At 52.4% G+C, this 24,055-nt stretch overlaps 1 protein-coding gene across 2 annotated transcripts; it reads left to right on the plus strand.

The window, feature by feature from the left end:
- LOC311152947 (RING finger protein 37-like) lies at positions 1–19,296 on the plus strand. 2 transcript variants are annotated; one of them, XM_084204417.1, is made up of 5 exons: positions 1–66; positions 10,218–10,314; positions 11,519–12,695; positions 15,623–15,784; positions 18,969–19,296. In XM_084204417.1, the coding sequence occupies exons 2-5, from the start codon at positions 10,261–10,263 to the stop codon at positions 19,181–19,183; spliced, it is 1,608 nt and encodes a 535-aa protein (XP_084060543.1). In that variant the 5' UTR covers positions 1–66; positions 10,218–10,260; the 3' UTR covers positions 19,184–19,296. The 2 variants fall into 2 exon arrangements, with proteins under 2 accessions (XP_084060543.1, XP_084060542.1); XM_084204416.1 differs by lacking the exons at positions 10,218–10,314; positions 11,519–12,695; positions 15,623–15,784; positions 18,969–19,296 and adding an exon at positions 5,641–8,153 and having other exon boundaries at positions 30–66.
- The last annotated feature ends 4,759 nt before the right edge of the window (positions 19,297–24,055 follow it).

A 24,055-nucleotide genomic window follows, 5' to 3' on the forward strand; every position in this document is an offset into this window, starting at 1 on the left:
CGCGACCGGAAGCGGCGGGAGGAGGCGAAGGGGGCAGGAGGAGGCGGCGGCGCCGGAGCGGCCCCGGTGAGTCCCGGCCCCTGTCTGTGCCTGTCCCTTTCTCCTTCCCATCCCCGTTCCCCGGCCCCTTCTCTTCTCCCCGAGCCACCCCCTCAGCCGGCGGGGCCGCCCGCGTCCTGCCCTGGGCTGCATCGCCCCATATACCTGTAGGTGTATATTTCTATAGGTATATTCCCTATGGCCATGCCACCCTGAGAACGCCCGATCTCGGAAGCTAAGCAGGGTCGGGCCCGGTCAGTACTTGGATGGGAGACCGCCAGGGACCACCGGGTGCTGTAGGCATTTGTTTTGGAGGAACGTTTGAAGGAGCTGGGGCTGTTTATCCTGGAGAAGAGGAGGCTCAGAGGTGCCCTTGTTGCTCTCTACAGCTCCCTGAAGGGAGGCTGCAGACAGCTGGGGTCGGTCTCTCCCACCGGGCAGCACTGACAGAACCAGAGCACACAGACTCCAGCTAGGAAAGGCACAGGTTGGATATCAGGAAGAAATTTTTCACCAAAAGAATAATAAAGTGCTGGAATGCTCTTCCCAGGGAGGTGGTTGAATCAGCATCCCTGGATGTGTTTAAAGAAAGCCTGGCCATGGCACTTGGTGCTATAGTCTGGTTGGGGTGTGAGGGCATAGGTTGGACTTGATGGTGTCAGAGGTCTCTTCCAAGCTCATTATTCTGTGATATGTGTATCTATGTCTGTGTGTGTGTTTATGTTTGTGTGTAGCTGCAGCCATAGGGGTGAGTAACGGGGCTGGGGCTTCCAGCCCTGCCCTGGGAGAAGGGAATTGCATGGAAATGCTCCAGGGCTGGAGCCCCTCTGCTCTGGGGCCAGGCTGGGAGAGCTGGGGGTGCTCACCTGGGGAGGAAAGGGCTCCAGGGAGAGCTCAGAGCCTCTGCAGGGCCTGAAGGGGCTCCAGGAGAGCTGGAGAGGGACTGGGGACAAGGGATGGAGGGACAGGGAATGGCTTCAGATTGAAAAACGGGAGATTTGATTAGGATATTGGGCAGGAATTGTTCCCTGTGAGGGTGCTGAGCCCTGGCACAGGGTGCCCAGAGCAGCTGTGGCTGCCCCTGGATCCCTGGAAATGTTCCAGGCCAGGCTGGACAGGGCTTGGAGCACCCTGGGACAGTGGGAGGTGACCCTGCCATGGCAGGGGGTGGCTCTGGATGGGATTTAAGGTCCCTTCCCAAACCATTCCATCATTCTGTGGTCTCAAGCCATGATTTTTCTCGCTTTTACCCCAATTCCCTCTCTGGGCAGGGTTAGGTGGGATATTGGGAAGGAATTCTTCCCTGTGAGGGTGCTGAGCCCTGGCACAGAGTGCCCAGAGCAGCTGTGGCTGTCCCTGGATCCCTGGAAGTGCCCAAGGCCAGGTTGGATGGGACAGTGGGAGGTGTCTGTGTCCATGGCAGGGGGTTGGAATGAGATGATCTTTAAATCCCTTCCCACCCAAACCAATCTGTGATCTCAAAAGAGAAGGGAAAAGCACAAACAACCCAAAAAATTACAATTTTGTGCCTTGACATCACAACCTGTTGGGGAAATAAACTCCCTTTTGTGTTGCTCCCCTCTCCAGCCCAGCCCAGCCCAGGAGTTCACTCAGGCTCTTGGCCAAAAGGAGCTGTTTTATCCCCAACATTCATCCCCTGTTCACTCCTCACACCTCCCAAGGAGCTTCCCTCTGCCCTTTGCTGGCAGCACAGGGTGGGGGGCTTCCAAAAACCCCTCAGAGTGTTCCAGAAGCCCTGACAGCATTTTTGGGATGCACCAACCTCCTCTTCCACAGGGCTGGGTGGCATTCCCCTGGGAATGTTCTTTTCCAGCTGTGACACTTCACCAGGGGCATTTCCATGCCTGGGCAGCTCCTCCAGGGCATTCCCAGCATGCTGGGCCCAGCTCCAAAATTCCCTGGGCTCCTCGGGGCTGCTGGAAGGGAAAATTCTGCAGAGACCTGCCCAGAGCTGGGGAGGAGTTGGGATGTGAGGTGGGAGGAGGAAGGGAAGGAAGGAATACACATTCCTAAATACAACCAAATTGTAAACCCTCTCTACCTAATCACCCATTAAAAAAAAACCCACTTTCCACTAAAACCCTAAACAACAACAAACCTTTAGCCAAATCAAACAAAAAGTCACTCATACAATGACCCTTAACCCAATGAAAACAAAACCAAATATAAAAAACAACCAAAAACCATAATTTATCCTAAAACCTTTAACAAAAACTACCTGGGGAGACTCAAAAACAGCCACTAAAATTTTAAAGTTAAAGCTACAAAAAAAATCCAAAACCAACTACACTCCCACAAAAAGAAAGAAATTAACAACCTATAAAAACAAAAGGAAGGGGAGGGAAGGAAAAGGAAGGAAAGAGGGAAGGGAAGGGAAGGGAAGGGAAGGGAAGGGAAGGGAAGGGAAGGGAAGGGAAGGGAAGGGAAGGGAAGGGAAGGGAAGGGAAGGGAAGGGAAGGGAAGGGAAGGGAAGGGAAGGGAAGGGAAGGGAAGGGAAGGGAAGGGAAGGGAAGGGAAGAATTGCTCAAGATGAAAAGAGGCAAATCCAGGGAAGGTGTAGGTGGAGCTGGAGGAGAAATGGGCTGGAAACTGGAAAGGTCACAAAGATTTTCCCAGGGGTGGGAGAAATCATGGGAAAACCACTTGGAGCAGCCCTGTTGCCCTTGAGGGTGCTTGGAACTGTCTTGTCCCATCCCAGCCTTGCTCAGCTGTGTGTGGTCTTTTCTTTTTGGTTGGATTTGGAGCAGAGGAGGAGAGAAGCAGCCTCTGCACTGCCTGGATTCCCAAATGTGTCACAGCTCCACAGTCAGTCCCTGGAGGATATTCTTAGCAGAGCCTTCCCCAGCCTTTGATTCCCTGACTTTGAACTGGGGCTCTTGTTGCTGGGAGGAGCTCTGGGAGCAGCAGGGCTGGATTTCCTGGGGAGATCACCTTTCCCAGCAGGGAGGAGTTGTTTATATCAATAACCTGGGTTTTGTTAGCAGAAAAATGGATAAAGACACTCAAAAGTTGAGTCAGACAAGGAAATCTCTGGGAAAGGCTTGCCTGGATCAACCTCCTCTTGTTCAAGATGATTTTGGGAGCTTGATCCAGCCCCTCTAATGGTCCAAGCTTTGTGAGGTGCTGGAGGAGGGGATGTTGGAGGGGATTTCTCCTTCCCCCAGGCAGGTGCAGTCTGAGCTTTGTCCCCTGTCTCCAGCATCTGTCACCTGAGGGCTGGACACAACAGCCAGGAGAGCCAGGAATGATCATTTTATCAGACATTCCTTGAGCTGAGCAGGAGAGCTTTGAAATCCAGCTCTTGGTCTGTGTTTTCCTGTCCAGCTTTTCCATTCCCTGCCCCTCAGACAGGCAGGAAGGGGCAGAGTCTCTCCTGCCTGGCAGGATTTGACTCCTCATGCTGGGATGGGACAGTCACAGCCTTGGAACAGCCTGGGGTCTGTGGGACAGAGCCTGATCAGCTCCTGGGGCTGCCTCAGGGTGTTTGGAGATACAGATAAGGTGCCCAGTGGGTTGTTGAGCAGCTCACAATATTTACAGATCATCCTAAAACCACCTTGGCTTCTCTTGTACCCTCCTCCTTGCATGGCTCTCCCCACAAATCCACCTTTCAGTTTGCCTTTCCTTCCCCTCAACCCCCCCAGAGCCTCTTGGTCTCCAGCCCAGTTGGTTTTTTCACCTCTCTGCTGAGGTGGTTTCTGCTCCAGCAGCTTCTCCTCCCTCTTGGCTGGTGTTTGCTGCCTCCAAACTCTGCCCATGGAGCAGAGGATGCAAGATGTCCTCTTCTGCTTCAGTGGCACAGAGAAGCAGTGGGTGTTCCATCCCTGTAAGTGTCCAAGGCCTGGTTGAACAGGGCTTGGATCAACCTTGGATAGTGGAAGATGTGCCTGAATCATGGGGGATGGGGGAGGGAAAAAACAAAAATCCAATTTCTGCTCAGCCAGAGCTGCACTGTGCTGCTCACACACCCCAAACCCACCTCTTGTGCCCCAAAGTGCCCTTTTTGCTGCTGCAAAACCGAGTTTGCCTGCACTGATGCCACATCTTGCTCCATCCCTGGTCAGGAAGCTGTGGATACAAGCAGAGCTCCCAGGAGTGTCCCTGAGGATTCATCTCCATTTGTGTGTGTGGGGAGCACAAAATGTTTTGCAGTGCCAACATCTCTGCCAGGCTTTGCATTTCCTGATTTTCCAGCTCCACGTGGGACTGAGGGGTTTTAAGGAACTGGATAACACCTGTGTGATGGATATTTGGGTGGGATAAGGATTTGAAGGAAAAATCTGACACCTGGTGCTTTATTTTATTTTTTTTTATCAGCATCTGAAGGGTGGTAAACAGGGCTCAGTGCAGGCTGGCAGCACCCAGCTGGACTCCCACGGATTTCTCATCCTCACCCTCTGAGCTGTAGCTGCTTCAGGCAGGAGTTAGGAAGGCACCAGCCATTTTTAAGCCTCCTCTACCCTAAAACTCTGGGAAATGCTCTCAGATCTGAAGCTCAAAGCTCTGCTCCTGGGATGTAGCATCACATAATGATTTGTGTTACTTCTCCCCTGCTCTTCCCCCACATTTCTTCATTCCTCCAACTTCCATCTGCAGGTTCTGGGCCAATTTTCACTCTCTGCTCTGGTTCTGTGGAGGCTTTGCCTCACATCCTGTCTCCAGGTGCAAAGGGCAGCGTGGCACCCTGGATGTTTGGACATTTCTCAGGTGGTGGTCAGTGATTCAGAGCACGATGACCAAAGCAGCAGAATGCTCTCTCTGAACACACAAAGCCTCTTGAAGCTGCAGCTCTTCGACAAAAACACATTTTCATTGTTCAGAATGAAAGAAAAGCAGCTTGGCTCTCTTAAAAATGAAAAACTGGGTTTTTTTTCTTAACTCTCCTAATCTGTGCCAGGTTTCTTGTGTCTGCTGAGTAGCAGATCTTTGCCTGGCTGCCTTCTACTCCAAGCCCAGCTCTCCTGGGTGCTCATCCTGAGCTGCCTTTGCATGAGGTGACATTCCATGGTGGCTTTTGAGGGACCCAGCTGGGGAGGCACAGGTGCCACCTCCCTTTGGGTAGCTAAAGGATTGATTAAAAGGTGCTGCCTGTGAGGTGGAGTGTAGGAATGTGCCCTTTGTTGATGGAGTGACAAAACTATCTTTTGTCTCCTTAAAAAGGAAATAAGCCCAGAAGTTTCTCTCATCAATTAGGTGAAAAAGGCATCTTATGGGACCCGGGGGGACTTCACCTCAAACTAAGGATAGCTGATTGGACAGGAGTAAAGTCCAGCCTGAGCAATTTACTAGAAAAAGAAGAGAACAAGGAAACTAATGGCTTTTATGAGGTGTTTTACCAGGGGCAGGAGGGCCTCTTGCACCTGGCTCGGTTTTTCTCTGTAAAGAGTTTGTTATTTTGCCTTTTTTTAAAACCTTTTTGTTTCCAACAATGCCACAGAAGCCATCCTGCTGAGTTTATGCCTTCTAAGGTAGCTGAGCTATCTTGGGTGTGAAATAGATCTCCAAGAGCTTATGAGACCTGGCTCAAGGAGACTCTTATTTCAGTGGAGGCCACTGACTCTCCGTCTGCCCTTTTTTCAGTACCTGGAAGCAGTTCTGAGCCCCACTAAGTTGAGATCCATGGCTACGGTGCTAATGTGCCGAAGATTGCCCAGGCTGGGCAGGGTGACAGCGATTTCCACCACAGCCAAACGTGGGAGCAGCAAAAGCAAGAAGGAAAAGAGAGATAAACCAGGAGCAGCCAAGACTGGGACTCAATCAGGGGCTACAATCCAGCTGCTGAAGCCACAGGACTACAGAGTGCTGTACAATCCAGCTGCCTATGCCAAAGGCAGGGCTGGCTCCCAGCAGCACGGGGATAGGGACAGCAGCCAGGCCCTCGGTGACACGTTCACCAGCCCTGGCACTGCACAGGCTCCACAGACATTGCCCACTGCCTCTTCCCAAGCTTTGTCACCTGTCAGAAATGCTCTGCCCAAGCCCAAGTCCAGCATGCTCCTGAAGCAGAGGAATGCTCTGCCCAAGCCCAAGTCCAGCATGCTCCTGTACGAGGAGGAAGCAGAGAAGGAGAACTGGGAATTGCATGATTCCAAGGAGGATCCCCGCACGTTCCAGAAGGGCAGGCCTGAGTACAGAGCTCTCACCTGTGACAGCGCTGAGCCAGCAGAGCCCCTCCCTGCAGAGGAAGGGGACTGCATTTTACAGAGTGTGGCTAGCTCTGAGGGCAGCCCAGGAGTTCTCAGGGATTATTTCCTCAAGCTGAGCCGTTTGCCGGCAGAGCGCCGCGCGGCGCTGGGCTCCGATGCCAGGTTCGGTGCCCTGTGTCACCGAGCTGCCGCGGCCATCAGGCTCTTCAGCACCCCAGATCTCATCCAGATTTTAAAGGCTTGTGTCCCCTTGGCCGTGCCAGCCTCCCACCCCCTGCTCAACGCCTGCGAGGCCGAGTTCTGCCGGCGGGCGTGGGACATGGGCCTGGAGCAGCTGCTGCTGGTGGCGGATTGCTGGCGCTGCCTGGACCGCAGCGTGCCCTCCTACCTGGGCATTCTGTTCAGCTATGCCAACCTGCACTGGAAGGATCTCACCTTGCCCCAGTTTGTGCAGCTCCTTTACATCGTCGGGGAAGGCCGGAGGTCGCCCGCGGACTTGGCGCAGAAGGTGGAGAGCACCATCCTGAAGCACATGGACGCCTTCACCTTGGAGGAGCTGGGTGCCATCTGCCTGGGGCTCTTCAAGTCCCTCAGTGGGATTTCTGAGCACGTCATGAGGAGGATTGCAGACAGGGTGTCCCTGCAGATGGAGGACATGAGCACCTACGCCTTGGTGAACGTGCTCAAGATGCTGCGCTACACCCGCATGGACCACCTGCCCCTGATGAGGGAGCTGGGCAGGGTGATTCCTGCTCGGATTCCTGCAACAAACATCCAGGGCATCATGCACATCACTCTCACCTACTCATCCCTGCACTTTTTTGATGAGGATGTTTTGGCTGCTGTAGCCACCTCGTTGCCTTCCAAGGTGTCCTACTGCCGGAGCAAGGATGCTGCCAAATTCCTGTGGTCGTTTGGGTGCCTGGACTATGAACCTCCCAACGAGGAGGAGTTTTACTCCAGCCTGATAAAGCAATTGCATGCAAAACTCCACGAGTTTAGCAAGTTTCCAGAGCATCTCCTTACTGCTCTGCTTGGCCTGGCTTTTGTCAAACGCTTCCCAGAGGAGCTGATAGACTTTGCTTTGAGGGAGGAGTTTGTGCAGAAAACCAGAGGTAGCAAATATGAGCTCAACAAAGACCTGTTCACCCTTGGTAAGAGCGTTGAAATCGAGTGCCCCACCTACCGAGGCAGCCGCCTCACGCCTCAGCTTTGTCAGGAGTTCACTGAGATGGTCTCAAGCTTTGCAGAGAGGGAAATCTACGTCAGGCCTGAAATTGTGGAAGCCACATCCCTCCTGGAGAGCATGTTGGGAGGCCCTGAGTACGTGAAGAACCACATGATCCTGCCCCACACCAGGTCCAGCGACCTGGAGGTGCGTTTGGCCACGGATGGACGTCCCATCCCTTTCAACTTCAAGGATCCTGTGGCAGCCAAGAAGCTGAGAGACATGGGAGTTAATCTGACAGATGATTTAATGTCTCAGCTCATACAGGGGAGAGCTCATCACCAGAGTCCCACAGAAGTGGGGAATGAAGCCAGGATTCCCAGCCAGGAGAGAGGGGACACAACAGGCACGCCGTGCTTGGGTGGAGCCCTTTCTGCAGGTGCCACATCACAGGCCGAGCCTAAAGCAGGGCTCTGGCAGCTTGGGGAAGTGAGGCTGGCACTGCAGGTGTCCAACAGGAACCACTTCTGCTACGGCTCCAGGCGCCTGCTGGGGCTGCACTGCCTGAAGCGGCGGCAGCTGCGGCTGCTGGGCTACGCCGTGGTGGAGGTTCCCTTCTGGGAGTGGTTCCCTCTGCTCAAGCGCACGCGCTCCGAGAAGCTCAGCTACCTCCACTACAAAGTGTTCTGCCCAGCACTGCTCTCCAGGGCTGCCTAGTGGGGAAAAGAGCCTCCCCAGTGCATCTCCATGCTGGGTGAAATGGTCTCTGGGTTGTGCTCTGTGTGGCCATTTCTGCTCTGGTGACATCTGTGCTTCCCATGCTCTCCTTTTGTACCCGGATCCTCAGATGGTTCCACCACAAATAAAAGCTCCTGATGATTCATTTTTCTCTGTGGTTGCTTCTTTCTCCGCCCTAAACGAGAGAGGTGGGGTTTGGTGCTTCTGTGGGAGCAGGAACAGAGGGTATTCAGTCATCAGGCTGAGCTGGGTGCCAGGAGCACACATAGAACTGTTTCCTCATGTTTCCATCCCCATGGGGCTGGGGCTGAGGGCACAGCCTGGCTCTCTCCTTTGGGATGAAATGTGAATACTGAGTGGGACTGAGGCTTGGGGTGCTCTGACTTCAGGACATTCATTTCATGCTCCAAGGACTTTATTTGGTATCCACAATGCAGCAGCTCCATAGTCCCACACAGGACACCAGGAAGAGCTGTGGTGACAAACTCCAGACAGTCTGGTTTAAAATTCCTTGTTCAAAACCACTGAGGATTTTTTTCAGGTCTGCGTTTCACTGCTTCAGTCCAGAGATCTTTGTTCACTTTAGGGAAGGCACACACTGAAGAGTGAGGGAAAAAAACCCAGCCATGGGTAAAAGCAACTCAGTGACTCAACTTTAGCCATGAGATTTGTAGCAGAGTCTTTCAGCAGAAAAGAAAGGAGTGCAGTGACTTGGAAATTCAGAATAATCCATTTTCCTTCTGAGGTATTGAGACTGGAAAAATTAACCTGAGTTAAGTCTCTCAGGGTCACAGACAGGAACAAATCCTATAAAATACCCATACAGAGTCTTCAGCCCAGGAGAGAGAGGAGAGATAGAACAGGGGGAGAATCCTGAGTTTTCCCAAAGAAGGGAGCAAGGAGAGTTGGTTTGCCACTTTCCATAATACCAGTGCTGAGGGCCAAGTGAATTTTCCAATTTTGGTTCAAAATGAGGCAAAAAGAGCAGTTTTGAGGCACAGCCTGTAGTTGAACTATCAGTCTCCTACAAGATGTGAGTTCCAAAAGTCAGAGCAGTTTAAACAGTTCCCCACTGGCAGCCCAGTTCAGCCTCTCAGAAAGCCAGGAAGGTAATGTTGGAGGAGAGTTGGTGTGTGCTTGCCCTGCTCCTTGAAGAGCAGGAATTGCTCCTGATGGCTGCCAGACCAAATTTTGGGATGGAAGTGCTGCTCACCTGCCTGTTCCTCTTGTAAGGTTCACCCCTGCTTCATTTTCCAGGTGCTGTAACCAAACTCTGCTCTCTGCAGGTGGCAATTCCATGCTGGGTTGGGTTTTTGGGGGATTTTTGCTTTGAATTCCACCTTTCTCCTTGCAGATGCAGCACAGGGAGCTCATTAACTCTGCCTTTCCAAATTTCATTTGGGCTGAACCAACAGATCAGTGGAAAAATCATTAAAGAGCTGCTTGTTCTTGAAGGAGGCAGTAAGTCCCTGATTTGCAAGGTTGCCCAGGGCAGTGACATTTTCAAGCTGGGGTTAACATGAGGTTAAAGCTCTCACCTCACAGATAATTTCATTCTTAAAAGAGATCTGAAGCAGCCAATTCCAGTCACTTTTTTTTTTCAATGGGAAAGAAGGTGTGTTCAGTTGAGTTTCTTTAATGAATGCTGGCAGAATGATTTGGTGTTGACATCTCCCTCAGAGCTATTCCATGCCCTCTGCTCCCTTGGAGTTATTTAACACCAATTATTAATATTTGTGGTTAATCTTGACTCACTGTGACAGCCTCCTGTGCTGTTCTGGTGCTTTTCTACACCTACAGAACTCCTGCATCTTTGATAAACCTTCAGATCTAATTGCTGGTCTGTTCATAGGTGGTTTTAGTTAAAATAGCCATTTTCTTTTTGCTTTTTCTCCCCAGGTTCACTAATTAATATTAATGTGATTTTTTTTTCTCTCTCAATCTCACTCTCCACCACATTCATTTGGGTTTATACTGGCTTCACCTCCTGGACTCAGATCTGAGCTGCATTTTAGGAAATCCCAAGCCTGTAACTCACCCAAAACACAAGATCCTTTCACTGCTCATGGATATTCACTTCCTTTATTTTTAATTTTTTTTTCAAGCTGACTCTGATGCTCAGCAAGTGACCTCTCTCCAGCTGCCAACATGGTAATAAACGTCTGTCTCCCACAGTTCAAGCCAAGAATTCACTGCAACAAGGTAAAATAGTGAGGAGGGGGTTTTGGGGAGTGGGAGGGATGGAGGGATTGAGTGGAATTATCCTGGGGGGTGGAGCTGGTCCACTGCTCCTCTGGGATAATGTGATGTGGCACACACTAAATACTGGAGGGAAAAGCCCTAATTTTGCAGGATCTCATAAGCAGACAGCATGATGTGCTTCCAGGTGTGTAAGTTCTTTGACTTGAGATCCCTTTTTCCTGCAACATTCCAGCTTTCCCTCTGCCCATTGGAACTCACAGCTCTTGATAATTTATCCATGAATGGGAAATTGTGTAATGATAACTCGGTGAAGTTACTTTCCAGGTATTTCTGTTTTCACTCAGCACATCAGAATCTCTTTAAGAAACTCAGTTTTCATTCAAATCTGGTTTTTAGTTGTAAGATTGCACACCAACTCATCCTAAAATCCAGGACAGCCTTGGCTTTGTAAATACTGTGCTGCTGGAATTTTTTGTGGAGAGACCCGGCCATGCCACAGAGTTTGGGTGTGACTGTCATGATCAAGACCATGTTAAACAGGTGGAATAAATAGATTTTCCTCATTTTTATTTGTCCATTCAGCAAGTGCTGCAGATTTCTCAGAGCCTGGGGCTTCCAGGAAAGGGAATGGATTGAACCAGGAGCAGAGCAGAGGGTGGGATTAGGTCTTCCAAACCAGACCCAGCCTGGATTGATAGATCTCCCTCAGGGATGGGTGGGGTGGCTCCCAGAGGCTGATTAACATCCAGAGTTCCTCTGGGACCCTGTAACTTTGATTCCAAGTGCATTTCCACGTGGATAAGTAGGCACAAAAAAAATCAGGAGACTCCCACCTGAAAAGGGAGACTGGGAGAGGAGACACGCTCATCCTCTGCTCCCAGCCGCCCTCTCCTCCTTGACTTATCGCACTGACCCAGCCAAAACCACAGATCATCCCTAATTTCCCACCCTTCCAGCAGTTAAGTCAGGTCTGCCCATGGTGACAGAGGGTGCAGGAAGAGGGGATGGAGGAGGGTGGGGGTGGAAGGAATGGTGGGTCTGCTCTGCCTTACAGCAGGGATCTCCTGCCTGGTCTGGGCTGCACATAAACCTCAGCCTTGGCTCCTGGTTGATGTCATCCTTAGAGTCTCTGGAAGTGCTTGTGGAAATGCCTTCCTTGTGTTTCCTTGCTCCATCCTGACCCCAGTTTTGGTCTGGCACGCAGATCTCTGCCGATGGCTACGAGGTGGAGAACCTGATCTCCGAGGACCTGGCCAGGAGGAACCGCGGCTTCCGCAGCGAGTACTTCATCAAACCCCCGGTGCACGTCACCATCTCCTTCCCCTTCAACGTGGAGATCTGCAGGATCAACATTGACATCTCCTCTGGGGGCTACCAGACCTTCTCTGGCCTGGAAGTTTACACCTCTACCTCATGCAACAAAACCTCTTGGCAGAGCCCTGAGGGGCAGTGCTCAGGTCTGGCCGGGCAGCCTGTGTCGGACAAGGACACCTTCACCCTGGTGGGCAAAGCTGTCTTAAAAAATCAGAGCAAAGTGACTTTTGGCCACAGAGGCTTCAAGCCGAGGCCTCCCTTCCACCAGATGGAAAATGTCTTCTCCTACCCCGGCTCGGTGTCCCAAGACCTCTGGAACAAAGGGCCGGCCTCGCTCAGCAACGTGTCCCACCTAAAAATCTGCATCACCCACGTGGCCGGCGGGGGGCTGCCCAGCATCAAGAGGCTGGAGGTGTGGGGACAACCTGCCAAGTCCTGTCCACAGGAGGTCATCGAGGGTGTCTTCCAGGTGGCCTCCCAGTTCCTGGCGCAGGACGTCGGCAGCCTCAAGCCGGAGCTCTGGACGCCGATGGAGAGCGACTGCGTCCCCTTCAGTGCCAACGAGCAGCAGACCCTGCACAAGCTGGTGGACGTGGTGCAAGACATCCCTGAAGAATTCCTGGACCCCATCACTCTGGAGATCATGACTTTGCCCATGCTCCTGCCCTCTGGGAAGGTGATTGACCAGAGCACCCTGGAGAAGTGCAACCGGAGCGAGGCGTCCTGGGGCCGCGTTCCCAGCGATCCCTTCACGGGCGTGGCCTTCAGCCAGCACTCACAGCCCCTACCTCACCCCACCCTCAAGGCCAGAATAGACCACTTCCTGCTGCAGCACAGCATCCCTGGCACCAACCTGCTGGGGAGGGCTCACTCCTCGGAGAGCCTGGTGCCCTCCTCCATCACCATGTCTTCTCTGAAAAGGAAAATGGACTGCATGGATCAGGGCTCCCTGCAGCCGCCCTATTTTTCTGCCACAAACTTACTTGTCACTTCTACCTCAGAGAACAGTGCTAAAAAAATGAAAACTGACAGTGACTCCCACTTGATCCAGATGGACTGTTCCACAGGTATCGTGGCTCCCCAGGTCACCTCTGTTCCCTGAGTGTTGGGACAGCTCCAGGCTGGGGTTTCAAACCAGGACAAATCCAGTTCCCATCACACCTCTAGAAAGTTTCCAGGCTGGGTTTGGCTGGTGGAGCTGGGTCATTTCATCCACCTCCCATGTTCCTTGTTCAGTGTTTCACCTTGTTTGCTCAGGTCACCCTGTTCCCCTTTCAGTTTGGATTCCCTTTCTCTTCCTTCCATGTGGAGACAACATTTTTCTCACCGTCCTGGTTTGAAGTTTCTTTATCCAGGGGGATTTATTGTGTCCTGCAAAAACAGAAGAAATGTCTGGTGCTGCAGTGGTGATGGCACAGGGAGGTGGGAAGGAGAGCAGGGATGGGACACAGAACAAAGCACAGCAAGGGAATTGCAGGCAGAGGGACAGCTCAGCCTGGGAGAGACTTGCAGAGAATTTGTGGGTGGTTTAAGCAGAAAACCTGGTAGAGGCTAAATGAGACCAGAAAGGTGACTTGTGGCTGCAAGGGAAGGGAATGGGTGCTGCTTTCCCTTCATCCATCCTTTTCTCAGTGATGCTGGGAGTGCACAATGTCCTGCAAATCTGGAGACAAGGAGGCTGAGGTGGGACCTTGTTGTTGTCAACAACTCCCTGACAGGAGGGAGGGGACCAGGTGAGGGTCGGGCTCTGCTCCCAGGGATCAGGGACAGGGGGGAACAAGGACTGCACCGGGGGAGGGTCAGGTTGGATATTGTGAACAATTCTTTCACAGAAAGGGTGTCCAGCCCTGGCACAGCTGCCCAGGGCAGTGGTGGAGTTCCTATCCCTGGAGTGATTTAAAAGCCATGGGGATGTGGCACCTGGGGACAAAGGGTTTAAATCTGGGGGTGAGGGTATTTCATGGTTGGCTCTCTGGGCAGGTAAGCCCAGTCTCCTGGTCTCCTCTAACCCAGTGTGGTCTGTGACCCAGAGCTGCTGGGACCTGTCTCTGCCTTCATCCTTCTCTCAGTCTGCCCAAAAACATTTTGAGGACAAAGCTTAGGTGGCTGTTTGATTTTCAATAAATTCTTCATTTGAAAGTAATTGATGTCAGGTTGTACCAGGCAGAGTAGGGAGAAGTCAGACTGCACATTTCTGCTCTGATCCCTCAGCCTAGAGCTCATTCCCTGCTTTAGGAGGAATCTTTGGTTATTTTGGCTGTGGAAGTGTGGGACAGCTCCCACCAGGAGCAGGAGCTGCCCTGCGGGTCCTGGGGCTCCCGGGGCAGCCGTGTCCATACATAAATAAAAGCACAGTGCTCAGCCCATGGAGCTCGTGCTTCACTGGATCATCAGCCTTGATTGGTGGAGGAAATGTGCAGCACCAATTGTGAGCTCTTCCTCTGGGAGCTGGGTTTAACAGAATTAGTGATGCAGACGACATTCTCTTAATGCTTCGTCTTAATTAGCGCTGCCGTCGGTGCTGCACAGGGCAGCCCTGCAGGGAGGGTCCAGCCCTGGCCCTGGGGCTCACAACTGGGACAGAGAGGGAAAAACATGTCCCACAGATGTGATTAATGGTTTCAATGTTCTCTGGGAGCTGCGTGGAGCAAGGCTGGGAGCACTGGGCTGGGATCCTCAGGAGCCAGCCGAGGGAGCGCCTGGGATTTCAGGGAAAAACAACTTCCTGGGTTGTTTGGAGTTTGGCCCTTCTTCAGTCCTGCAACTCCTACAGCTCCATGGAAGGAGGGTGCAGCCAGGTGGGGGTCAGGCTCTGTTCCCAGGCAACAAGAGGAAGTGGCCTCAGGGTGTGCCAGGAGAGGTTTAGGGTGGTATTAGGGGAAATTCCTTCATGCAGAGGGTTCTCCAGCCCTGGCACAGGCTGCCCACCCTGAAGGTATTTAAAAGCCACGTGGGTGTGGCACTTGGGGACACGATTTAGTGGTGGCCTTGGCAGTGCTGGACTCGATCTTGGAAGACTTTTCCAACCTCAGTGTTCTAATCCTGCACAAGTTGGCACTGGGACACCACATGGATGGTGGTGATCCATAGGGCATCCCACCTCTAGGACCCAAACCAGACAAGGCACTTCACCCCAAACCCCAGCCCCTTGGTGGGAACAAGACACCTCTCAACAAACAAGTGGCAGGGCTCCTAAAATCCTCCAAGGTTCAGAGCCAAGGCAGTGTTTGCATCACAGATTCTTTTTCCCAGCATCTGCTTCTCCATCTTTTTCTTTTCTTTGCAGACCTGGTGTTTCCTTTTGCAGACCTGGTCCTTGTGTTTCCCTTTGCACACCTGGTCTCTGTGTTCCCTTTGCACACCTGGTTTCTCTGTTTCCCTTTGCACACCTGGTCTCTGTGTTCCCTTTGCACACCTGGTTTCTCTGTTTCCCTTTGCAGATTTTGTCTCTGTTTCCCTTTGCAGACCTGGTTTCTGTGTTTCCCTTGCAGACCTGGTTTCTCTGTTTCCCTTTGCAGACCTGGTTTCTCTGTTTCCCTTTGCAGACCTGGTTTCTCTGTTTCCCTTTGCAGACCTGGTTTCTCTGTTTCCCTTTGCAGATTTTGTCTCTGTTTCCCTTGCAGACCTGGTGTTTGTGTTTCCCTTTGCAGACCTGGTTTCTGTGTTTCCCTTTGCAGACCTGGTTTCTCTGTTTCCCTTTGCAGATTCTGTCTCTGTTTCCCTTTGCAGACCTGGTGTTTGTGTTTCCCTTTGCAGACCTGGTTTCTCTATTTCCCTTTGCAGACCTGGTTTCTCTGTTTCCCTTTGCAGACCTGGTTTCTGTGTTTCCCTTTGCAGACCTGGTTTCTCTGTTTCCCTTTGCAGATTTTGTCTCTGTTTCCCTTTGCAGACCTGGTTTCTCTGTTTCCCTTTGCAGACCTGGTTTCTCTGTTTCCCTTTGCAGATTTTGTCTCTGTTTCCCTTTGCAGACCTGGTTTCTGTGTTTCCCTTGCAGACCTGGTGTCCCACGAGCAGAAGCTGTCGGAGAGCCTGGACACTGCCCTGACCTCTGCTCTCAGCTCCATGCCCTCCTTCACGGCCAAGCTGATGAAGAGCCAGCAGCAGGCTCCAGGAGAGGGGGGCTGCAGCACTTCCTGGAGCCTGGGCACAGCCCTTGGTGAGCAACAGGCACCTCTGGAGCACCTGTGGGAGCTGGGCTGTGTTAACAGGCAGTGTTGCTCAGACCCCAGACTGTGATATATTCCATATAAAAATATTACATTGTCTCCCTGCAAGCTTCTCTTCCCAGTCCTTGCCTCTGTCTCAGCAGTTTTGCTGCTTTATTCTCCCACTGAGGCAGGTCAGACCTTGCTGACCCCCACAAGGGGGGGGATGTTGTCCATGCCCAGGGTCAGAGCAGGCTGTGGCAGCAGTGCTGTGATTTTCCTGTGATCTTGGCTGCCCCAGGATGATGTGGGATGGACACGGTGCTCAGCCTGCTCCAGCTCAGTTCAGAGAGTTCTCAGAGCTCTGCAGTTGGGGATGAGAGGTTCAGTGGTGCCTGTGAGCTGTGTGGAGCAAGCTGGGGAGCTGCCACGTGGGTGGAGAATGAGTCTGGTGTGGGGATGCTGCAGGAGAGGTGCAAATCCAGCAAATGCTGCAGCCCTCCAGTGCTTCAAAGGCCTTGGAAATAAGAGGGGGAGTCACTTTTTATAGAGACTGGACAAGGGGGAATGTTTGTAAACTAAAAGAGTAGGGTGAGATTGGATATTGGGAAGGAATTGTTCCCTGTGAGGGTGCTGAGCCCTGGCACAGGGTGCCCAGAGCAGCTGTGGCTGCCCCAGGATCCCTGGAAGTGCCCAAGGCCAGGCTGGACGGGGCTCTGAGCACCCTGGGACAGTGGAAGGTGTCCCTGCCATGGCAGGGGGTGGAATGGGATGGGGGCTTTATGATCCCTTCCAACCCCAACCATTCCATGAATCTTTGAAACACCGTGTGACACCCAGCCCTTGGCAGGAGCAGGTCACAGCAGCAGCAGCAGCATCCCAGGCCAGCCAGCTGAGTGTGCCCAGAATCCCAGCAGGACTGAGTGTCTGTTTTTCCCTCTCTCCCCCTCCCCAAACAGCTTCTGCTGTTTCACAGTGACATTCAGCTCCTCAGCTTTTTCCTGTCCCCTCTGAAATTGCTGCTGTTTGAGCAGCCCTGGATGGGTGGTGTGTGACAGGAATGCAAAGTGACCCCTCAGCTGTTCCACCTGGGAATGGCTGTGGAGGAGATGCAGGGAGAGTGATTTAGTCTCAGTAAAAGTGAAAAGCCCTTTTTTACAGTCATCTGTCCTCAATTAAAATCTGATGGTGCCAGAGCTGATGTGATCCATCCCTTTCTGAGCACGCCCTGCCCTGGAAGCTGAACCATTCCCTTCCCTTGTGGTGATGACAGGAAAGTGGCACAGTCCTGAGTCACAGCTGTGCCCTGAGTCTGCAGCACCCGGGGCACAGCCTGGACTTCTCACACTCCCTGCCTCATCCACTCCTCCTGTCCCTTTGTTTCAAGCTGTGTCAGGGGAGGTTCAGGATCAGACATTGGAAGGGGCTGAAGTTTTTTCCAACCTGCTTCTCTGATTCTGATTCTGTGATTTTCCAGCCTGCTCTGATTCTGATTCTCTGATTTTCCAACCTCCTCTGATTCTGATTCTGATTCTGTGATTTTCCAACCTGTTCTGATTCTGATTCTGTGATTTTCCAACCTGCTCTGATTCTGATTCTGTGATTTTCCAACCTGCTGTGATTCTGATTCTGATTTTGATTCTGATTCTCTGATTTTCCAACCTCCTCTGATTCTGATTCTGATTCTGTGATTTTCCAACCTGTTCTGATTCTGATTCTCTGATTTTCCAACCTGCTCTGATCTGATTCTGATTCTGTGATTTTCCAACCTGCTCTGATTCCGATTCTAATTCTGATTCTCTGATTTTCCAACCTGCTCTGATTCTGATTCTGATTCTGTGATTTTCCAACCTGCTCTGATTCTGATTCTGATTCTGTGATTTTCCAACCTGTTCTGATTCTGATTCTGTGATTTTCCAACCTGCTCTGATTCTGATTCTTTGATTTTCCAACCTGCTCTGATTCTGATTCTATGATTTTCCAACCTCCTCTGATTCTGATTCTGTGATTTTTCTAGCCTACTCTGATTCTGATTCTGATTCTGATTCTGTGATTTTCTAAACTGCTCTGATTCTGATTCTGTGATTTTCCAACCTGCTCTGATTCTGATTTTGATTCTGATTCTGTGATTTTCCAGCCTGCTCTGATCTGATTCTGATTCTGATTCTGTGATTTTCCAACCTGCTCTGATTCTGATTCTGTGATTTTCCAACCTGCTCTGATTCTGATTCTGTGATTTTCCAACCTGCTCTGATTCTGATTCTGTCATTCTGATTCTGTGATTTTACCAGCCTGCTCTGATCTGATTCTGATTCTGATTCTGTGATTTTCCAACCTGCTCTGATTCTGATTCTGTGATTTTCCAACCTGCTCTGATTCCGATTCTAATTCTGATTCTCTGATTTTCCAACCTGCTCTGATTCTGATTCTGATTCTGTGATTTTCCAACCTGCTCTGATTCTGATTCTGATTCTGTGATTTTCCAACCTGTTCTGATTCTGATTCTGTGATTTTCCAACCTGCTCTGATTCTGATTCTTTGATTTTCCAACCTGCTCTGATTCTGATTCTATGATTTTCCAACCTCCTCTGATTCTGATTCTGTGATTTTTCTAGCCTACTCTGATTCTGATTCTGATTCTGATTCTGTGATTTTCTAAACTGCTCTGATTCTGATTCTGTGATTTTCCAACCTGCTCTGATTCTGATTTTGATTCTGATTCTGTGATTTTCCAGCCTGCTCTGATCTGATTCTGATTCTGATTCTGTGATTTTCCAACCTGCTCTGATTCTGATTCTGTGATTTTCCAACCTGCTCTGATTCTGATTCTGTGATTTTCCAACCTGCTCTGATTCTGATTCTGTCATTCTGATTCTGTGATTTTACCAGCCTGCTCTGATCTGATTCTGATTCTGATTCTGTGATTTTCCAACCTGCTCTGATTCTGATTCTGTGATTTTCCAACCTGCTCTGATTCTGATTCTATGATTTTCCAACCTCCTCTGATTCTGATTCTGATTCTGATTCTGTGATTTTCCAAGCTGCTCTGATTCTGATTCTGATTCTCTGATTTTCCAACCTGCTCTGATTCTGATTCTGTGATTCTGATTCTGTGATTTTCCAACCTGCTGTGATTCTGATTCTGTGATTTTTCCAGCCTGCTCTGATTCTGATTCTGTGATTCTGGATTTGCAGAGCACGCCAGGAGCAGCCAGAGCCAGGGATGTGCTTCCTGTGGCAAATCCTTCTCCTGCTACTTCAAGGCAGAGCCGGTGTACCAGCTCCCCTGCGGGCACCTGCTGTGCCGGCCCTGCCTGGCCGAGCGCCAGAGGGCTCCGGCTTCCCCCATCCACTGCGGGAGCTGCAAGAGGGCAGCAGCCACCCACGACGTCAGGAGGGTTCACTTCTGAGCCCCGGCAGGACGAGAAGGAGCTGCTGCTGTGCCCCGTGTCCACAGGGAGCCGCCCAGGAGCTGCCCGGAGTGGAGAGAGGACTCGGTCTTGTGCTTACAGAGTAGTGGGGGGGTGGGGGGTTGGAGCCCGAGGATGACAAAAGCCATAGCTTCTTTATCAAGGAATATGTATTTATGCAGGACTGGTCTCCAGCACTGCCCCGGGGCTCAGAGGTTTAGCACAGGTGCCTTTTGGACCAGCTCAGCTTCCCCCCCACTGCGAGTTCACGCCACGTTTGACCAGCAGCCAGCCGGTTGTGGAGCAGGTAAAAGTCCTTGTGAGTGACAGCACACACCAAGCCCCCCCCTCCGACCTCCTCCCCTTCCCCAGCCGGCCCTCCCCTCCCTGCTGGGAGTGTCTCTCATCCTGGAATCGGCAGCGAGAGGCTGAGGTGGGAGGAGCTGGCAGTGATCTCACCCTGCTCATCCAGACTCTTGTAGAAAAGCCATCCCATCCCTCCCTCTCGGTTTATGTCGTGTGAGCAGCCCAGCTCCTGGCTGGCTGATAGACATTTAAGCCTTAATAAAAGTTTAAAGTCAGTTCTGTCTCTCTATCTGGCTCCTAATTGGTCTCATCCTGAGGTTTAATGGTGTCATGGAGTGAATCTCTTGGCAGAGGAGGGAATAAACAGGCTGGAAAAAGCCAAAGCAACACGGAGGAGCTGCAGGCCAGGGGGTGTCAGAGGGGTTGTGGCAGCAGCCTCAGGGCTGAGATACCCATGGGGGCTTCAAGAGCTGCTCAGAAAAAAGCCAGACAAAAAAAAAAATCAACTTGGATATGTTCTGTCCTGGGTATGCTGGGGTAAGGTGACATCAAAGGGTTTGTCACCTCCACAACCCCCTGCTGGTGCCACTTAATTGATGTTCTGGGCCAGAAGGAGCCTCCAGCTGGCTCAGCTCACCTTGGTCACACCTTTATTTGTTCTCAAAGAGGCACCTGAGCAAAGCTGTGGCCTTGGGAAGGAGCTGCTCATGCCCTGGAGCACAGCCTTGTGCTGGCCCCACACTGACCCTGACCCTGTCTGCCTCAGCAGGACTTCACAGCCCATCTCCATTCCCTGCAAAAATAGAAAATCACACTTCTTAAAATTATAAACACTTAGAAAATAGGCACAAAATTCCTAAAAAGCCCACGATTCAGAGGCAGTGAATCCACTCCATTGCAGTGGTGCTGTGGTGTTTGCAGTGAGCCATCCCAGGCTGACTCAGCTCTCACACCTCCTCCAGGGTAGGGGGAGGATGGGTGGCTGCCTCTGGATCCCCAGAGCCATCAACCAAAGCCAGCAAAGCCTGGATGCTTCCAGAGCCACCGGTTCTGACAATGCCCAAAAGTTCCTTGTGGTGTCCTGAGGTGGGCAGGGATCCAGGTGGAGCCATCCCAAATTTCCTCCATCCCAAATTTCCTCCAGGTTCCCTTTGTCCTGCAGAGAGGAGAAGGGAAGGGAAGGGAAGGGAAGGGAAGGGAAGGGAAGGGAAGGGAAGGGAAGGAAAGGGAAAGGGAAAGGGAAAGGGAAAGGGAAAGGGAAAGGGAAAGGGAAAGGGAAAGGGAAAGGGAAAGGGAAAGGGAAAGGGAAAGGGAAAGGGAAAGGGAAAGGGAAAGGGAAAGGGAAAGGGTGGTGTTGGGACATCAGGTCCCCCTCCCTGCTCAGAGCAGGGCTCATCTCCATCCCCACTGCAGGTTCTCACAGCCTTCATCCCCCAGTTTCTCCTCCTCGACCCTCTGGGACCCTTGGCAGCACATTTCACCTGCTGTGTCCCCCCTTGCAGGGGATCCAGGGATGAGTTTCCCTCTGCACCCACATCTTGGAGCTTGGGGAAGGATCTGGGTGTGTCCCCCTGATCCCAGGGCACTGAGACCCCTGTGGGCAGCAGGGACCCCCCCCAAGGCTGTGGGTGACACAGAGCCAGGAATTTCCCCTGCCTGCACCCACAGCAATCCCTGGTTTTGACAGCCCATGGGTGACATGAGTGTGCTGGGGCCAGCCCCAGAGCTGCCTTTTCTTTTGCTCTCCCCTCTCCCTCTGCTTTCCCTGCCTTCTGCTTTCTTGGAGAGGAGGGGGAAGAGGCAGGAGAGCCCTGGGTGGCACTGATGGATCACTGTGGGGACAGAGTCCTGCCCTGCACCCCAGTGCTGCAGCCTAGCCCCTGGGTTTTGGGGTGCTTTTGTGCACCCAGGGCTCTCTCCCAGCCCCAACCCCATCACTCCCCTCCAGTATCCTCTCCCAGAGCAGCATCAGTCAAAGCAGCATCCCACAAAGCAGCATCCCTCCCCAAATCAGCATCCCACAAAGCAGCATCCCACAGAGCAGCATCCCTCCCAACACCAGCATCCCTCCCTAATTCGGCACCCCCCAAATCAGCATCCCCCAAAGCAGCATCCCTCCCCAAAGCTCCCACGTGGATGCCACCTGCAGGTTTATTGCCAGCCCCAAGCCTGTGCTCTCCCTGGGAGCTGGGGAATGGAATTGATTGCAGCCTGAGCAATTTCCTCTAATGCTCTTCCTTGAAGCATTTTTTGGACAAATCCATCCCTTGTTGGTCAGTGACCTCCCTGTGTGACATCCACACCCCAGCAGGATGGATTTGGCCCTGGAAATGATCAAAGCACTGCCCCAGCCAATCTTGCCCTTGCCTGTGCTGCCTTTAAAGAGGCATCAAAGCTGTTTTCCAGCTGTCAGGGAAGCAGAGGAGCATCTTTAGCTGTGCTGTGAGGGGAGGAGGTGCAGGACCCCCCTCCCCACCATCAGCCAGGGGCCAGGGTGACAGTGACAGATCCATTTGAGGAGCATTAGAGCCCCCAGGCAGGAGCAGGGAGCTGTCCCTTGCCAGCCTGACCCTCTCCATGTGACACCTTCAAGAAGTTTCTCCTTCCCTGCTGCATCGTCCTCCAGCCACAGAAAGGCAGGAAATGCAAAAATCAGTGAAATTCATCCCAATTTCCAACACTCCTCTGGTTTATCCTGGTTGGATGTTGTCACTCTCACTCATCCTGGTGAAACTTTGGCCAAGCTCCATCACCTCCATCCCTTCTCCTGCCTCCAGCAGGGAGACAAAACCTCTCTGGGGGCTCCAGAGCTAACGGAGCTCCTGCTGTTAATGAAGGAATGGGGAGGCTCAGGTTGGATATTTGGGAAGATTTCTTCATGGAAAGGATGGTCAGGCCCTGGCACAGTTGCCCAGGGTGAATCCCCATCCCTGGAGGGGTTTAGAAGCCCTGTGGATGTGGCACTTGGGGACATGGTGGCCTTGGCAGTGCTGGGGGAATGGTTGAACCGGATGATCCTGGAGAGCTTTTCCAGCCCCAAAGATTCCATGATCCCCATGGCTGAGCCCCTCTGGCAGCCCCAGCCCCTTTGCTGGTGGGGACAAGAGCTGGGGCTGTGTTTTGGCTGAGCAAGGGGGCAGATTTGAGGCTTTGGGATTTGCCTCATTCCCGAGGGGAGCTGGGATGGGATGGCAGCCACCACACCCTGCTGAGTGCCCTGGCACCAGCCACAGCCTCGAGGGGTTGTCAGGGGGTCAGGGGCACCCTCTGGAGAAGAGCAGGGACGTGGCAGAGCAAATCCATGCTGGACACACAGAAAAGGGACCCTGGGGCTGGTGTTGGAGGATTTGGGGTCGGACTCTGAGCAGCCCCAAGGCCTCGGTCGGGAGCAGGACGTGGGATGGGGGCCCAGCAGCGCCCCAGGTACCAGGGAGCAGCACAGCCCAGCAGGGCTGGCTCTGCCCACCCCCGGAATCCCATGACTCACCCCAGGTGACCCCAATCTTTTCCTCCCCAAGCCCCCTTTTTGTGTTTCCCACCCCTTTCCCCCTCCCCGTTCCCGCCTCCTCCTCCCCTTGATTCCCCTAAGTGATTCCGCGCTGCGGCTGCGGAGCCTCTGCAACTCGGAAAAACATTTTATTAACCTTCCTTGACTTTAAAGAGCATAATTACATTTTAATCTCATATTCCTGCGTTATCATTCCAGACACAGAGTCATTTGAATGCAGATCGTTCCCAGCTAATGTAATTTTACGATACAGTAATGAAGAGACGGAGCACGAGCCCGTAACACCCAATTTAGAGCTGACATTTGGGCTTCTTTTAAAGAAAAGTTTTCCCAGCCGAGGGCTTTTGCGTCCTCCTCGGCCCTACAACGTAAGAGGGTTTGGGCTCCCGCTGTGAAGGGATGGGTTTGGATGGGGAAAGCAGGCTGGTGTTGATGCTGTCGGTGTTAAATCCCCCGCGGCTGCCCCACGTGGGTGATTCAGCGTCACGGGGCAAAGCTGGGAACTCGCCGCTCCCTCGGTCCCAGCGAGAGCTGAGTCAGGGGCTGTGGCCACCTTCACCCCCCTCGAGGGGAGGAAACGGCCCTGGTGTAACCCAGCAAAGCCCCAAAGCCCAGGACTGGCACCCCTCGGGATGATCCGTGCTCCAAAATCCCAGGGCAGGAGCTGGGAGCGGGCGGGACCCCCGGCACTGATGCATTGGATGCTTCCCTGCGTGCCTCAGTTTCCCTTGGGGGTGCTCTGGGGTTCAGCCCCCTCCAGCATTGCTTCCTGTGGAGCTTTTCAGAGCACTTTGAAACAAACCCCGAGGTTTTCCAGGGAGGGTTGCAGGGGGATCACCGTTTCCTTGGGATGCTCAGGCAGAGCAGCCCCTTCCCCACCCAGGGTACCACCCTCTAATCGGGGCTGGGCTGTTTGTCCAGGGGGTGTCAGTGAGGGGGACAAAATGAGGGAAAATAATGAGGGGCAGGGGAAAAACCTGTTCAGCCACCCCAAGTGATGTCCAGGCTGATTTTTATGGTTCTTTACCTCAATTCCCCACCTTGTGTCAAGAGGAGGA

The sequence above is a fragment of the Fringilla coelebs genome, assembly GCF_963513975.1.
Source record: "Fringilla coelebs genome assembly, chromosome: 4".
Classification (NCBI taxonomy): domain Eukaryota; kingdom Metazoa; phylum Chordata; class Aves; order Passeriformes; family Fringillidae; genus Fringilla; species Fringilla coelebs.

What these genes read in the sequence shown, in the direction of transcription:
- LOC311152947 (XM_084204416.1), top strand. Translation starts at nt 5,680, where the DNA reads ATGGCTACGGTGCTAATGTGCCGAAGATTGCCCAGGCTGGGCAGGGTG.